Genomic DNA, 14,894 nt, shown 5'->3' with positions numbered 1-14,894 from the left:
CTGTGTGAGGCTTTTGCCGGGAACAGATCAGGAATGCAGTCTCAGAAACTCTGTTAAGTCAGAAAATAATCTAGCTAGAAATGCATTAGATTTCCTTTTGTTAAATGGCTGGTAAAATAAGCTGTGCTGAATGGAATGTATATTCCTGTTTTTGTGTCTTTTTGTAACTTAAGGTTTTGCCTAGAGGGATTCTCTATGTTTTGAATCTGATTACCCTGTAAGGTATTTACCATTCTGACTTTACAGAGGTGATTCTCTTACCTTTTCTTTAATTAAAATTCTTCTTTTAAGAACCTGATTGATTTTTCATTGTTCTTAAGATCCAAGGGTTTGGGTCTGTGTTCACCTGTACAAATTGGTGAGGATTTTTATCAAGCCTTCCCCAGGAAAGGGGGTGTAGGGCTTGGGGGGATATTTTGGGGGAAGACGTCTCCAAGTGGGCTCTTTCCCTCTTCTTTGTTTAAACATGCTTGGTGGTGGCAGCATAGGGTTCAAGGACAAGGCAAAGTTTCTACCTTGGGGAAGTTTTTAACCTAAGCTGGTAAGAATAAGCTTAGGGGGTCTTTCATGCAGGTCCCCACATCTGTACCCTAGAGTTCAGAGTGGGGAAGGAACCTTGACAACACCCAAGTCTCTCTCTTCCTCTGTCACTTACAACTGATAAATCCCCAGCTTATAGCAAAAATTCTTCTTGTTAGTTCTTAAATTTCATCCCATTTATATTACTTGCAGTTTAGAAGGTCATCCAGATGTTCTTGTACGATATTCCGGTCCTTCTCCATATTGGCAATACTCCCAACTTTGTGTCATTTGCAAACTTTATTAACACACGCCCACTTTTTGTGCTAAGGTCAGTAATAAAAATGTTAAATGAGGAACTCCACTAGTAACCTCCCTGCATTCTGACAGTTCACCTTTCAGTATGACCTGTTGCAGTCTCCCCTTTAATCAGTTCCTTATCCACCTTTCAGTTCTCATATTAATCCCCATCTTCTCCAGTTTAACTAATAATTTCCCCTGTGTAACTGTATCAAATGCCTTACTGACATCCAGGTAGATTAGATCCACTGCATTTCTTTGTTTAAAAAAAATCAGTTATCTTCTCAAAGAAAGATACTAGTAATTTTGTTACTACCTCTTGAAAACAACAATTGAAACAATTGTAGAAAAATCTACAATTACTTACTGTCATTTAGGCAACTTACTTTTTGCATTTCACTGAGCTTGGAAGAGGTCATTTAACTTTAGGAAACGGCTTAACAGCCCTTTCTTATCTTAATCCCCTGTTAATCAATCTGTTTATAAACAAAATTCTGACTCCCTGCTTCAGGGCACAAGCTGGGAGCAGTCTCCTGTCTCCTCTGCAGAACTTGTTATATTGCACACTCAGGCTGCCTTGCCCCACCCAAAATCTGCCCATGGTGACACCCCCATGTGTGGATGAAAGCTGTTCATGTGATACCCCCATATAGGAAGGAGGGTTTGGTTCCCTCACCCAAAGGGCAGGGAATTTGTGTGACACCCCATATGGGAAGCAGGAGATTAGGTGATACACCCCACAAGGGAGGGAGATGGATGGAACCCCCACAGAGTAGAGGATCTGTGGGGGATACCCCCATGAGGCAGGGGTATGTATTAGATTAGTATGAGTGAGATTCATATGACACGCCCAGCTGCTATTAGGGTATGTCTACATGACGAAATTAGGTTGAATTTATAGAAGTCGTTTTTGTAGAAAGCGGTTTTATACAGTTGATTGTGTGTGTCCCCACACAAGTGCTCTAAGTGCATGTAGTCAGCGGAGTGTGTCCACAGTACAGAGGCAACCGTCGACTTCCGGAGCGTTGCACTGTGGGTGGCTATCCCACAGTTCCCGCAGTCTCCGCCGCCCATTTGAATTTTGGGTAGAAATCCCAGTGCCTGATGGGGCTAAAACATTGTTGCGGGTGGTTCTGGGTACATATTGTCAGGCCCCCGTTCCCTCCCTTCCTCTGTGAAAGCAAGGGCAGACAATCGTTTTGCGCCTCTTTTCTTGAGTTACCTGTGCAGACGCCATACCACGGCAAGCATGGAGCCCGCTCAGCTAACTGTCACCGTATGTCTCGTGGGTGCTGGCAGACGTGGTACTGCATTGATACACAGCAGCAGTTAATTGCCTTTTGGCAGCAGACAGTGCAGTATGACTGGTAGCCGTCATCGACGTAGTCCTGGGTGCTCTTTTAATCGGGCGCCTGGACAAACATGGGAGTGACTCAGCCAGGTCATTTCCCTTGTTTCGTCTCATGGCGATTCAATCCTACCGGCAGTGCGCTGTGTTTTAACCTCCAGCCAGCAGAAGATGATGGCTAGTCGTCATACTGCACCGTCTTCTGCCGAGCACCCAGGAGATGATGACAGCTAGCGGTCATACTGCACAGTCTGCTGCCAGCAAGATGTATAAAGATAGATGAAGTGGCTCAAAACAAGAAATAGACCAGATTTGTTTTGTATTCATTTTCTCCTCTCTCCCTCCGTGAAATCAAAGGCCTGCTAAACCCAGTTTTGAGTTCTATCCTTGAGGGGGCCATGCAGTTTCTCGCAAAGCCACCCCCTTTGTTGATTTTAATTCCCTGTAAGCCAACCCTGTAAGCCATGTCGTCAGTCTCCCCTCCCTCCGTCAGGGCAACGGCAGACAATTGTTCCACGCCTTTTTTCTGTGCAGACACCATACCACAGCAAGCATGGAGCCCGCTCAGATCACTTTGGCAATTAGGAGCACGTTAAATACCACGTGCATTATCCAGCAGTATATGCAGCACCAGAACGTGGCAAAGCGATACCAGCCGAGTAGGCGATGTCACCACGGTAACGTGAGTGATGAGACATGGACACAGACGTCTCTCAAAGCAGGGGCCCTGGCAATGTGGGCATCATGGTGCTAATGGGGCAGGTTCATGCGGTGGAACGCCGATTCTGGGCTCGGGAAACAAGCACAGACTGGTGGGACCGCATAGTGTTGCGGGTCTGGGACAATTCCCAGTGGCTGCAAAACTTTTGCATGCATAAGGGCACTTTCATGGAACTTTGACTTGCTTTCCCCTGCCCTGAAGCGCAAGAATACCAAGATGAGAGCAGCCCTCACAGTTGAGAGGTGAGTGGCAATAGCCCTGTGGAAGCTTGCAACGCCAGACAGCTACCGGTCAGTCTGGAATCAATTTGGAGTGGGCAGATCTACTGTGGGGGCTGCTGTGATGCAAGTAGCCAACGCAATCAAAGATCTGCTGATATCAAGGGTAGTGACCCTGGGAAATGTGCAGGTCATAGAGGATGGCTTTGCTGCAATGGGATTCCCTAACTGTGGTGGGGCCATAGACGGAACCCATATCCCTATCTTGGCACCAGAGCACCAAGCCAGCGAGTACATAAACCGCAAGGGGTACTTTTCAATAGTGCTGCAAGCACTGGTGGATCACAAGGGACGTTTCACCAACATCAACGTGGGATGGCCAGGAAAGGTACATGACGCTCGCATCTTCAGGAACTCTGGTCTGTTTCAAAAGCTGCAGGAAGGGACTTTATTCCCAGACCAGAAAATAACCGTTGGGGACATTGAAATGCCTATATGTATCCTTGGGGACCCAGCCTATCCCTTAATGCCATGGCTCATGAAGCCATACACAGGCAGCCTGGACAGTAGTCAGGAGCTGTTCAACTCTAGGCTGAGCAAGTGCAGAATGGTGGTAGAATGTGCATTTGGACGTTTAAAAGCGCGCTGATGCAGTTTACTGACTCGCTTAGACCTCAGCGAAACCAATATTCCCACTGTTGTTACTGCTTGCTGTACGCTCCATAATATCTGTGAGAGTAAGGGGGAAGGCGTTTGTGGCGGGGTGGGAGGTTGAGGCAAATCGCCTGGCTGCTGGTTTCGCACAGCCAGACACCAGGGCGGTTAGAAGAGCACAGGAGGGCGCGGTGCGCATCAGAGAAGCTTTGAAAACCAGTTTCATGACTGGACAGGCTATGGTGTGAAAGTTATGTTTGTTTCTCCATGATGAAACCCACCACCCCTTGGTTCACTCTACCACCCTCCCCGCCTCCCTTCGGTCACTGCTTGCAGAGGCAATAAAGTCATTGTTGCTTCACATTCATGCATTCTTTATTAATTCATCACACAAATAGCGGGATAACTACCAAGGTAGCCCAGGAGGGGTGGTGGAGGAGAGAAGGACAAGGCCACACAGCACTTTAAAAGTTTAAAAAAAAAGTTTAAAAAACTTTAACTTATTGAATGCCAGCCTTCTGTTGCTTGGGCAATCCTCTGGGGTGGAGTGGCTGGGTGCCCCCCCACTGTGTTCTTGGGCATCTGGGTGAGGAGGCTATGGAACTTGGGGAGGAGGGCGGTTGGTTACACAGGGGCTGTAGCGGCAGTCTGTGCTCCTGCTGCCTTTCCTGCAGCTCAACCATACGCTGGAGCATATTGGTTTGAGCCTCCAGCAGCCTCAGCATTGAATCCTGCCTCCTCTCATCACGCTGCCGCCACATTTGAGCTTTAGCCCTCTCTTCAGCCTGCCACCTCTCCTCCCGGTCATATTGTGCTTTCCTGCACTCTGACATTGTCTGCCTCCACGCATTCGTCTGTGCTGTGTCAGTGTGGGAGGACAGCATGAGCTCAGAACATTTCATCACGAGTTTGTTTTTTTCACCTTTTAATCTTCACTAGCCTCTGGGAAGGAGAAGATCCTGTGATCATTGAAACACATGCAGCTGGTGGAGAAAGAAAAGAGGCAGTGGTATTTAAAGAGACACATTTTCTAGAACAATGGCTACACTCTTTCACGGTAAACCTTACTGTTAACATTACATACACAGCACATGTGCTTTCGTTCCAAGGTCGCATTTTGCCTCCCTCCACCACGTGGCTAGCCCCTCACCCCCCCCCCCCCCCCGGCTAACAGCGGGGAACATTTCTGTTCAGCCACAGGCAAACAGCCCAGCAGGAACGGGCACCTCTGAATGTCCCCTTAAGAAAAGCACCCTATTTCAAACTAGGTGACCATGAATGATATCACTCTGAGGATAACAGATAAAGAACAGATGATGTTTGAATGCCAGCAAACATACACTGCAGTGCTTTGTTCTACAATGATTCCAGAGTATGTGCTACTGGCCTGGTGTGGTAAAGTGTCCTACCATGGTGGGTGGAATAAGGCTGCCCTCCCCAGAAACCTTTTGCAAAGGCTTTGGGAGTATATCCAGGAGATCCGCAAATGCCAGGGCAAATCAATCATTAAAAACATGCTTGCTTTTAAACCATGTATAGTATTTTAAAAGGTACACTCACCAGAGGTCCCTTCTCCACCTGGTGGGTCCGGGAGGCAGCCTTGGGTGGGTCCGGGGGGGGACTGCTTTCAGGTCCAGGGTGAGAAACAGTTCCTGGCTGTCGGGAAAACCGGTTTCTCTGCTTGCTTGCTGTGAGCTATCTTCCTCGTCCCCAAAACCTGCTTCTGTGTTGCCTCCATCTCCATTGAAGGAGTCAAACAACACGGCTGGGGTAGTGGTGGCTGAACCCCCTAAAATGGCATGCAGCTCATCATAGAAGTGTCATGTTTGGGGCTCTGACCCGGAGCGGCCGTTTGCCTCTCTGGTTTTCTGGTAGGCTTGCCTCAGCTCCTTAAGTTTCACGCGGCATTGCTTCGGGTCCCTGTTACGGCCTCTGTCCTTCATGCCCTGGGAGATTGACAAATGTTTTGGCATTTTGAAAACTGGAACAGAGAGTTCCGATAGCATGGATTCCTCTCCCCATACAGCGATCAGATCCTGTACCTTCTGTTCGGTCCATGCTGGAGCTCTTTTGCGATTCTGGGACTCCATCATGGTCACCTCTGCTGATGAGTTCTGGCCAGCGTGGCAAGCTGCAGGTGACCATGCAAACAGGAAATTGAAATTCAAAAGTTTGTGGGCCTTTTCCTGTCTACCTGGCCAGTGCATCTGAGTTGAGAGTGCTGTCCAGAGCGGTCACAATAGAGCACTCTGAGATAGCTCCCGGGAGGCCAATACTGTCTAATTGCGTCCACAGTACCCCAAATTTGACCTGGCAAGGCCAATTTAAGCGGTAATCCACTTGTCAGAGGTGGATTAAGGAAATCGATGTTAAGAGCCCTTTAAGTTGGAAAAAAGGGCTTCATTGTGTGGACGGGTGCAGGTTTACATAGATTTAAAGCTGCTAAATTCGACCTAAACTCCTAGTGTAGACCAGGGCTCAGAAATAAGAATATTAATTTCAGGTTCAAAATGACCCAGCAGCCTCTGTGCAGGACTCAGACCCATAGTAGTTCACATCTTCTGATACTGGACAAACGTTACAAGCTCAGAGCTGTGTATGGTTTCCAAGCTTCATATCACCACTGTCTATTTTATGCAGCACTCATCACCATATCTAAGCATTATAATTCAGCCAAGTTTTGATCAAGAAGTCAAAATGAACCTGGCCTGGCATTTGTTATTTAATATTTGTGCTGTGGTAATGCACACTGCCACCATTTTGCTGTGCATTCTGCAGATATAGAGGAAGATATGGACCTGCACCAAAGAGTTTACAATCTAAAATGATGAAAGAGAGTGGGGAAAGGGATCCACATACAAGCAATGGGTTAAATTGTCCCTGGCATTTACTCGGATACACAGAGGAGTAAGATTCCACCCTCTTACTTCCCCATGTGACTGAGTTCCTAGCAACTCAGCTTGTTGCTTGTTGTTCCAACTCAGTGAAAAGTTGGAGAGGGATAGAGAAGAGGGAGGAGCCTTTGGTTATTCCCCAGCCAGAATAGCCACTCAAGTACATAAGGGGCAGTCAATAACATCCTGAAAAGGGTTGAAGAAACTTAATTCCTCTCTTGCCCTAAGAGGAAGTATGTCTCTTAGAGGCACAATTCTTTCCTGTGCTCCTTTTGGGGTGGTACAGTTTATGCTCTGCCCTTTTCTCTGGGCTGAGCCTAAGGGCTCTATCTAGCATGAAGTGACCAGGGTGCTGACAGGCACACAATTTGATAGTTATGTATTGTATTTTTGTTTTTTAAATATAACCTTACCATGATCTTGTTTAACTTTTTGTTTGGTTTAAACCTTGCTTATTTACTCTGTTTTAGTGCTTGCTCTTTTTCATCCTTCTCTCAAAAAAAGACATCAGGATGGTTTTCAGGAAAGATTTTGAAAATCCATTTTTTTTCATAATACGTTTTTTCAGTCTTGTTTTAGGTCTCAATTCTGCAATCAGGTCTTTGTGATTTTACCTTCCTGCCCAAAGTCACAGACTCAAGTGTCTGCCCACACCAATCCAATTGCAGGACTGGAGTTTTGGTCCTTACTCATGAAATACTCCCATTGAAGCCATTGGAAATTTTGTATGAGTTTAAAAGTAATAGGATTGGCTAATAGGTCATGCCCTAACTTGTCGTCCATCTAAATGGCAGAGCTTAAAATGCGACCACCATATGGAGAGACTGGTCCAGAGAAGGGAATCAAGGAGGAATTTAATGAGCAAGATATGACAGAGGAGTCTCCAAGTGATTGCAGAAATGGAGATATCCAGACAAACAATGAAAATAGTCTTGTAAAAACAGGTAATTGAAAGGAAAAGCTACATTAACACTTGACCATAGTGTTTTCTGCTAGAAAGAATTTAGTGATCATGTGGCTACTTAATTTTTGTTTTCTTAAGAAGGTGATGTTTTACCAATTGAACTCTTAATGTCCAGTGCTGCCCTTACTCACATGGATACAACTTGCACTGGGCTATATCCTGCTCTGTTATGCTAGTGTAATTGGGATCAAAATATGATCCAATATGAGCTTGTTCCTGCTCCCACTGAACTCAGTGAGTTTTTCCCCCTAACTGAGGCCAGAACAGGAACCTTAATGACCTTCCAGTTTTTACTGTGTAAATAATTCTGCCCTTATTTGTAATCGGACAGCTTCCATGAACTCCCAACTGGTGTAACCGAAAGCATAAATTTAGCTCTGTATATTTAAATATTTGCTGAGGCCATCTTGTTTGTTTCTCTCTCTCTAAATGGCAGAACTACAGTCCCAACCACAAGATGTAGAGCCAGAGCCTGAAGAGGGAATCAAAGATGATGTGAATGTACAAAGGAAGTCAGAAGAGATTTTGAATGATTACAGCACTGGAGATACCATGATAGCTGTAAAAACAGGTAATTATATGGAAAAGCTACACTAACAACTAAGGTGCCCTGTAATAATATGGATGTACTATTATTTTAGTTTCTTTACATGCAAGGTTGTCAGCCCTATACGAATACCAAATCACCAGTAAATTAAGAGGATAGCTTTAATATGCAACAATCATATCATTGCAACAAGAAACTACAAGAGCTCTGTTACTAATGCTCCCATTGTTACCATTCATTTTTGGAGTCATAGATACTACCATATCAGAGTGTATCTAGAGGTAAGCAGTAAACAAAATATTGGAATATTCTTTGTCTGTGATTAATAGCTACTGCTTCTAAAAAAAGCTGCAATTTCCTTTAAAAAAGTTAACAAGTTTTTTGGGACAGACTGCTTTTACTTGAACATTTTTATGGAAATTGACTTTAAAAATTAATATTTCTCTTTAGAAAGTAAACAATGTAAGTGTCACACTCATACTGTTATATGGCAATTTTTTTCTTACATAACAAGAAGATACTAAATCTGAAGAGAAAACAGTGTACACTGTATCCAAAACATATCAACAGAATGAGCAGCAGTCAGGTGGTGATCATAAACCAGTGACCAATTCATCCAGCCACAAGGAAGAAGAAAACAAAGGTTGCCTTCGGTAATTTATTTTAATGTTATTAATGAGTGAAACTGTGGTTCCATTGAAGTCAATGGAAGTTTTGCCATTGACTTGAGTAGAGCCAGGACTTTGCTATCTGTGTTTATCTTAAATGATGTGGCAAAATGGTATATAAGATGAATCTGATGCCAATCAAGAAATCAAAAATTGTCCTTGACATTTCACAAAATTCATACTGCTTTTTGATGGCCGTAGTAGCAAATTGCATTTTGAATTCACCATGAAGGGTTATTTAATGGCTTCAGAGATAATTGCGCAAACTTAATGGAAGCATTGTCTGTAGGATTGGACCCTTTCTCAGTACCACTGCAGACAATACACTGTTTAGCAACCTGAGTATGAATATTTCTAATGCAGAGAAAAATTTTAACAAAGAAAACATGTAGTAGGTGGCTCAGTGGGGTGGGATGTAAATCTCTTTTCTTTTTCTCTAAGGATTCTGGTTCAAATCTGTCTTGGGTTAGTATAGATTTTTACCATCTGAAGGTTATGCAGTGGCAAATGTGAAATGGGGTAGTTTTCTCAGTCCATTTCCCAGTGGACAAATGTGCATGTCACAAAATCTGCCACTGTAACTAGTACTAATTGGTAATCTTGTTGAAAGTTTCAGCAGGCAGACCAATTACTGAATGGACATGATATATGAATTACAGTTGTTAATGTGTTAGTAGGAGATAATATGGAGGAACGTTGCATTGCTGTTAGCTCTGACATACCTGTTCTGCTGCATTTTTTAAAGTCAAAGGAAAGAATCCAACTGACTTCATCAGGATGTGGATCAGGCTGTAGATACATAAAAAAAAGGAGTACTTGTGGCACCTTAGAGACTAACCAATTTATTTGAGCATAAGCTTTCGTGAGCTACAGCTCACTTCATCAGATGCATACTGTGGAAAGTACAGAAGATCTTTTTATACACACAAACCATGAAAAAATGGGTGTTTACCCCTACAAAAGGTTTTCTCTCCCCCTACCCCACTCTCCTGCTGGTAATAGCTTATCTAAAGTGATCACTCTCCTTACAATGTGTATGATCAAGGCAGGCCATTTCCAGCACAAATCCAGGGTTTAACAAAAACGTCTGGGGGGGGGGTTACGAAAAAACAAGGGGAAATAGGCTTGAATAGAGACTGGGAGTGGCTAAGTCATTATGCAAGGTAACCTAAGTTAATTGTATCCAACTTGCAAATGAATTCCAATTCAACAGTCTCTCGCTGGAGTCTGGATCTGAAGTTTTTCTGTTGTAATATCGCAACTTTCATGTCTGTAATCGCGTGACCAGAGAGATTGAAGTGTTCTCCGACTGGTTTAGGAATGTTATAATTCTTGACATCTGATTTGTGTCCATTTATTCTGTTACGTAGAGACTGTCCAGTTTGACCAATGTACATGGCAGAGGGGCATTGCTGGCACATGATGGCATATATCACGTTGGTGGATGTGCAGGTGAACGAGCCTCTGATAGTGTGGCTGATGTTATTAGGCCCTGTGATGGTGTCCCCTGAATAGCTATGTGGGCACAGTTGGCAACGGGCTTTGTTGCAAGGATAGGTTCCTGGGTTAGTGGTTCTGTTGTGTGGTATGTGGTTGCTGGTGAGTATTTGCTTCAGGTTGGGAGGCTGTCTATAGGCAAGCGCTGGCCTGTCTCTCAAGATTTGTGAGAGTGATGGGTCATCCTTCAGGATAGGTTGTAGATCCTTGATGATGCGTTGGAGGGGTTTTAGTTGGGGGCTGAAGGTGACGGCTAGTGGCGTTCTGTTATTTTCTTTGCTAGGCCTGTCCTGTAGTAGCTGTACTTTCCACAGTATGCATCCGATGAAGTGAGCTGTAGCTCACGAAAGCTTATGCTCAAATAAATTGGTTAGTCTCTAAGGTGCCACAAGTACTCCTTTTTTTTTTTGCGAATACAGACTAACACGGCTGTTACTCTGAAACCTGTCATTATGCAAGGCACTGCATTTAGCCGTATGGAGTGGAAATCTATCAACTGCATGAAAAAACTTGTACAGATACAGACAGACATCATCTTCCTTTCCAAATGCAAACAGATGGACATAGTACCAAAAGGACTGAAGGTAAAAAATCCATTACAATCTACATACCACACAGACTATGCTGACAGCTTGTGCCACACGCTCTCAAAGAAACTGCGGAACCACCTGATCAACATCCTGGCTAGGCAGCAGTTCTGCGGAAAAGGACCTAGGGGTGACAGTGGACGAGAAGCTGGATATGAGTCAGTGTGCCCTTGTTGCCAAGAAGGCCAATGGCGTTTTGGGATGTATAAGTAGGGGCATAGCCAGCAGATCGAGGGACGTGATCGTTCCCCTCTATTCAACATTGCTGAGGCCTCATCTGGAGTACTGTGTCCAGTTTTGGGCCCCACACTACAAGAAGGATGTGGATAAATTGGAGAGAGTCCAGCGAAGGGCAACAAAAATGATTAGGGGTCTGGAACACATGACTTATGAGGAGAGGCTGAGGGAACTGGGATTGTTTAGTGTGCAGAAGAGAAGAATGAGGGGGGATTTGATAGCTGCTTTCAACTACCTGAGAGGTGGTTCCAAAGAGGATGGTTCTAGACTATTCTCAGTGGTAGAAGATGACAGGACAAGGAGTAATGGTCTCAAGTTGCAGTGGGGGAGGTTTAGGTTGGATATTAGAAAAAACTTTTTCACTAGGAGGGTGGTGAAACACTGGAATGCGTTACCTAGGGAGGTGGTAGAATCTCCTTCCTTAGAAGTTTTTAAGGTCAGGCTTGACAAAGCCCTGGCTGGGATGATTTAATTGGGGATTGGTCCTGCTTTGAGCAGGGGGTTGGACTAGATGACCTCCTGAGGTCCCTTCCAACCCTGATATTCTATGATTTTAAGATAAAGAATGAGCTCTCAAAAATGGATACTCTCATAAAAAACCCACAAACTTCGTCGTGGCTGGACTTTACTAAAACTAGACAAGCCATTTACAACACACACTTTGCTTCTCTACAAAAGAAAAAGGACACTAAACTTTCTAAACTACTACCATGCCACAAGGGGCCACAGCAATGGTTCCCTCAACCCACCCAGCAATATTGTTAACCTATCCAACTATACTCTTAGCCCAGCAGAAGCAGCTGTCCTATCTCGGGGCCTCTCCTTCTGCCCCTCCACCCCCACGAACACGATACAGTTCTGTGGTGACCTAGAATCCTATTTTCGACGTCTCCGACTCAAGGAATATTTCCAACACACCTCTGAACAACATACTAACCCACGGAGACCTCCCTACCAAGACTACAAAAAGAAGGATTCTAGGTGGACTCCTCCTGAAGGTAGAGACAGCAGACTGGACTTCTACATAGAGTGCTTCTGCCAATGTGCACGGGCTGAAATTATGGAAAAGCAGCATCACTTGCCCCACAACCTCAGCCGTGCAGAACACAATGCCATCCACAGCCTCAGAAACAACTCTGTCAGCCTTTTTGATTATGATGTCAAAGGAGGTGCTGTTGTCATCATGAATAGGTCGGAATATGAACAAGAGGCTGCTCGGCAGCTCTCCAACACCACTTTCTACAAGCCATTACCCTCGGATCCCACTGAGAGTTACCAAAAGAAACTACAGCATTTGCTCAAGAAACTCCCTGAAAAAGCACAAGATCAAATCCGCACAGACACACCCCTGGAACCCTGACCTGGGATATTCTATCTACTACCCAAGATCCGTAAACCTAGAAATCCTGGGTGCCCCATCATCTCAGGCATTGGCACCCTGACAGCAGGATTGTCCGGCTATGTAGACTCCCTCCTCAGGGCCTACGCTACCAGCACTCCCAGCTACCTTCGAGACACCACTGACTTCCTGAGGAAACTACAATCGATCAGTGATCTTCCTGAAAACGCCATCCTGGCCACTATGGATGTAGAAGCCCTCTACACCAACATTTCACACAAAGATGGACTACAAGCCGTCAAGAACACTATCCCCGATAATGTCACGGCTAATCTGGTGGCTGAACTTTGACTTTGTCCTTACCCATAACTATTTTACATTTGGGGACAATGTATACCTTCAAATCAGCGGCACTGCTATGGATACCCGCATGGCCCCACAGTATGCCAACATTTTTATGGCTGACTTAGAACAATGCTTCCTCAGCTCTCGTCCCCTAACGCCCCTACTCTACTTGTGCTATATTGATGACATCATCTGGACCCATGGAAAAGAAGCCCTTGAGGAATTCCACCATGATTTCAACAATTTCCATCCCACCATCAACCTCAGCCTGGTCCAGTCCACACAAGAGATCCACTTCCTGGACACTCCAGTGCTAATAAACGATGGTCACATAAACACCACCCTATACTGGAAACCTACTGACCGCTATTCCTACCTACATGCCTCCAGCTTTCACCCTGACCACACCACACGATCCATGGTCTACAGCCAAGCTCTGCGATACAACCGCATTTGCTCCAACCCCTCAGACAGAGACAAACACCTACAAGATCTCTATCAAGCATTCTTACAACTACAATACCCACCTGCGGAAGTGAAGAAACAGATTGATAGAGCCAGAAGAGTTCCCAGAAGTCACCTACTACAGGACAGGCCTAACAAAGAAAATAACAGAACGCCACTAGCCGTCACCTTCAGCCCCCAACTAAAACGCCTCCAACGCATCATCAAGGATCTACAACCTATCCTGAAGGATGACCCAACACTCTCACAAATCTTGGGAGACAGGCCAGCCCTTGCCTATAGACAGCCCCCCCAACCTGAAGCGAATACTCACCAACAACCACATACCACACAACAGAACCACTAACCCAGGAACCTATCCTTGCAACAAAGCCCGTTGCCAACTGTGCCCACATAGCTATTCAGGGGACACCATCACAGGGCCTAATAACATCAGCCACACTATCAGAGGCTCGTTCACCTGCACATCCACCAATGTGATATATGCCATCATGTGCCAGCAATGCCCCTCTGCCATGTACATTGGTCAAACTGGACAGTCTCTACTTAACAGAATAAATGGACACAAATCAGATGTCAAGAATTATAACATTCCTAAACCAGTCAGAGAACACTTCAATCTCTCTGGTCACGCGATTACAGACATGAAAGTTGCGATATTACAACAGAAAAACTTCAGATCCAGACTCCAGCGAGAGACTGTTGAATTGGAATTCATTTGCAAGTTGGATACAATTAACTTAGGCTTGAATAGAGACTGGGAGTGGCTAAGTCATTATGCAAGGTAACCTATTTCCCCTTGTTTTTTCGTACCCCCCCCCCCAGACGTTCTTGTTAAACCCTGGATTTGTGCTGGAAATGGCCCAACTTGATTATCATACACATTGTAAGGAGAGTGATCACTTTAGATAAGCTATTACCAGCAGGAGAGTGGGGTGGGGGGGAGAGAAAACCTTTTGTAGTGGTATACACCCATTTTTTCATGGTTTGTGTGTATAAAAAGATCTTCTGTACTTTCCACAGTATGCATCTGATGAAGTGAGCTGTAGCTCATGAAAGCTTATGCTCAAGTAAATTGGTTAGTCTCTAAGGTGCCACAAGTACTCTTTTTCTTTTTGCGAATACAGACTAACACGGCTGTTACTCTGAAACCTAGATACATACAGAATTTCAGTCCCTTGGGTTACCAACCAACACCTTTCTGAAGAACTAAATTCATATGAAAAATCTTGGAAGGGAACATATACTTTATATAATGAGATTATTTTGTTTCCAAAGGAAGTAGCATATTTTATTATGAGCCTATACATTGCCTGGAGGTGCCAAGAATTTAATTCAAGGGCTTCAAATAGTGTAGATTCATAGTGAAAAGCAATGAAATGTTACAAATAAGTAAAAAAAAACCAAACACTATGATCTCTCATGCATAAAATAGTTAGCATTTGCTACTAACACTAAAGAGTTATTTAGATGTAGAGGCTTTGCTTAATGTTTATAAGCCCCTTCAGTTTTTATTGAATCTTCAGTCCTTCTGGGATTATTCCAGCCATGTGATGTTTATAGGGACTTAGTTACATTCTGACAATTACCC

At 44.5% G+C, this 14,894-nt stretch overlaps 1 protein-coding gene across 4 annotated transcripts in view; it reads left to right on the top strand.

Annotated features, from left to right (window-relative positions):
• DNAAF1 (dynein axonemal assembly factor 1) overlaps window positions 1–14,894 on the top strand; it is a 34,095-nt gene that overhangs the window by 2,195 nt on the left and 17,006 nt on the right. Inside the window, exons 2-5 of one of the 4 annotated variants that reach the window (XM_074968557.1) lie at window positions 4,700–4,817; window positions 7,449–7,598; window positions 8,055–8,189; window positions 8,683–8,818. In XM_074968557.1, coding sequence (XP_074824658.1) covers window positions 4,799–4,817; window positions 7,449–7,598; window positions 8,055–8,189; window positions 8,683–8,818 — 440 coding nt within the window. In that variant the 5' untranslated portion in view covers window positions 4,700–4,798. Of the gene's footprint in view, window positions 1–4,699; window positions 4,818–7,448; window positions 7,599–8,054; window positions 8,190–8,679; window positions 8,819–14,894 lie in introns of all 4 variants that reach the window. The other 3 variants (XM_074968556.1, XM_074968558.1, XM_074968559.1) reach the window with 3 other exon arrangements.

Source organism: Natator depressus, chromosome 12 (assembly GCF_965152275.1).
Source record: "Natator depressus isolate rNatDep1 chromosome 12, rNatDep2.hap1, whole genome shotgun sequence".
Classification (NCBI taxonomy): domain Eukaryota; kingdom Metazoa; phylum Chordata; order Testudines; family Cheloniidae; genus Natator; species Natator depressus.
Note: the sequence above shows the minus strand (reverse complement) of the source record. Positions and strands in the feature narration are given on the sequence as shown.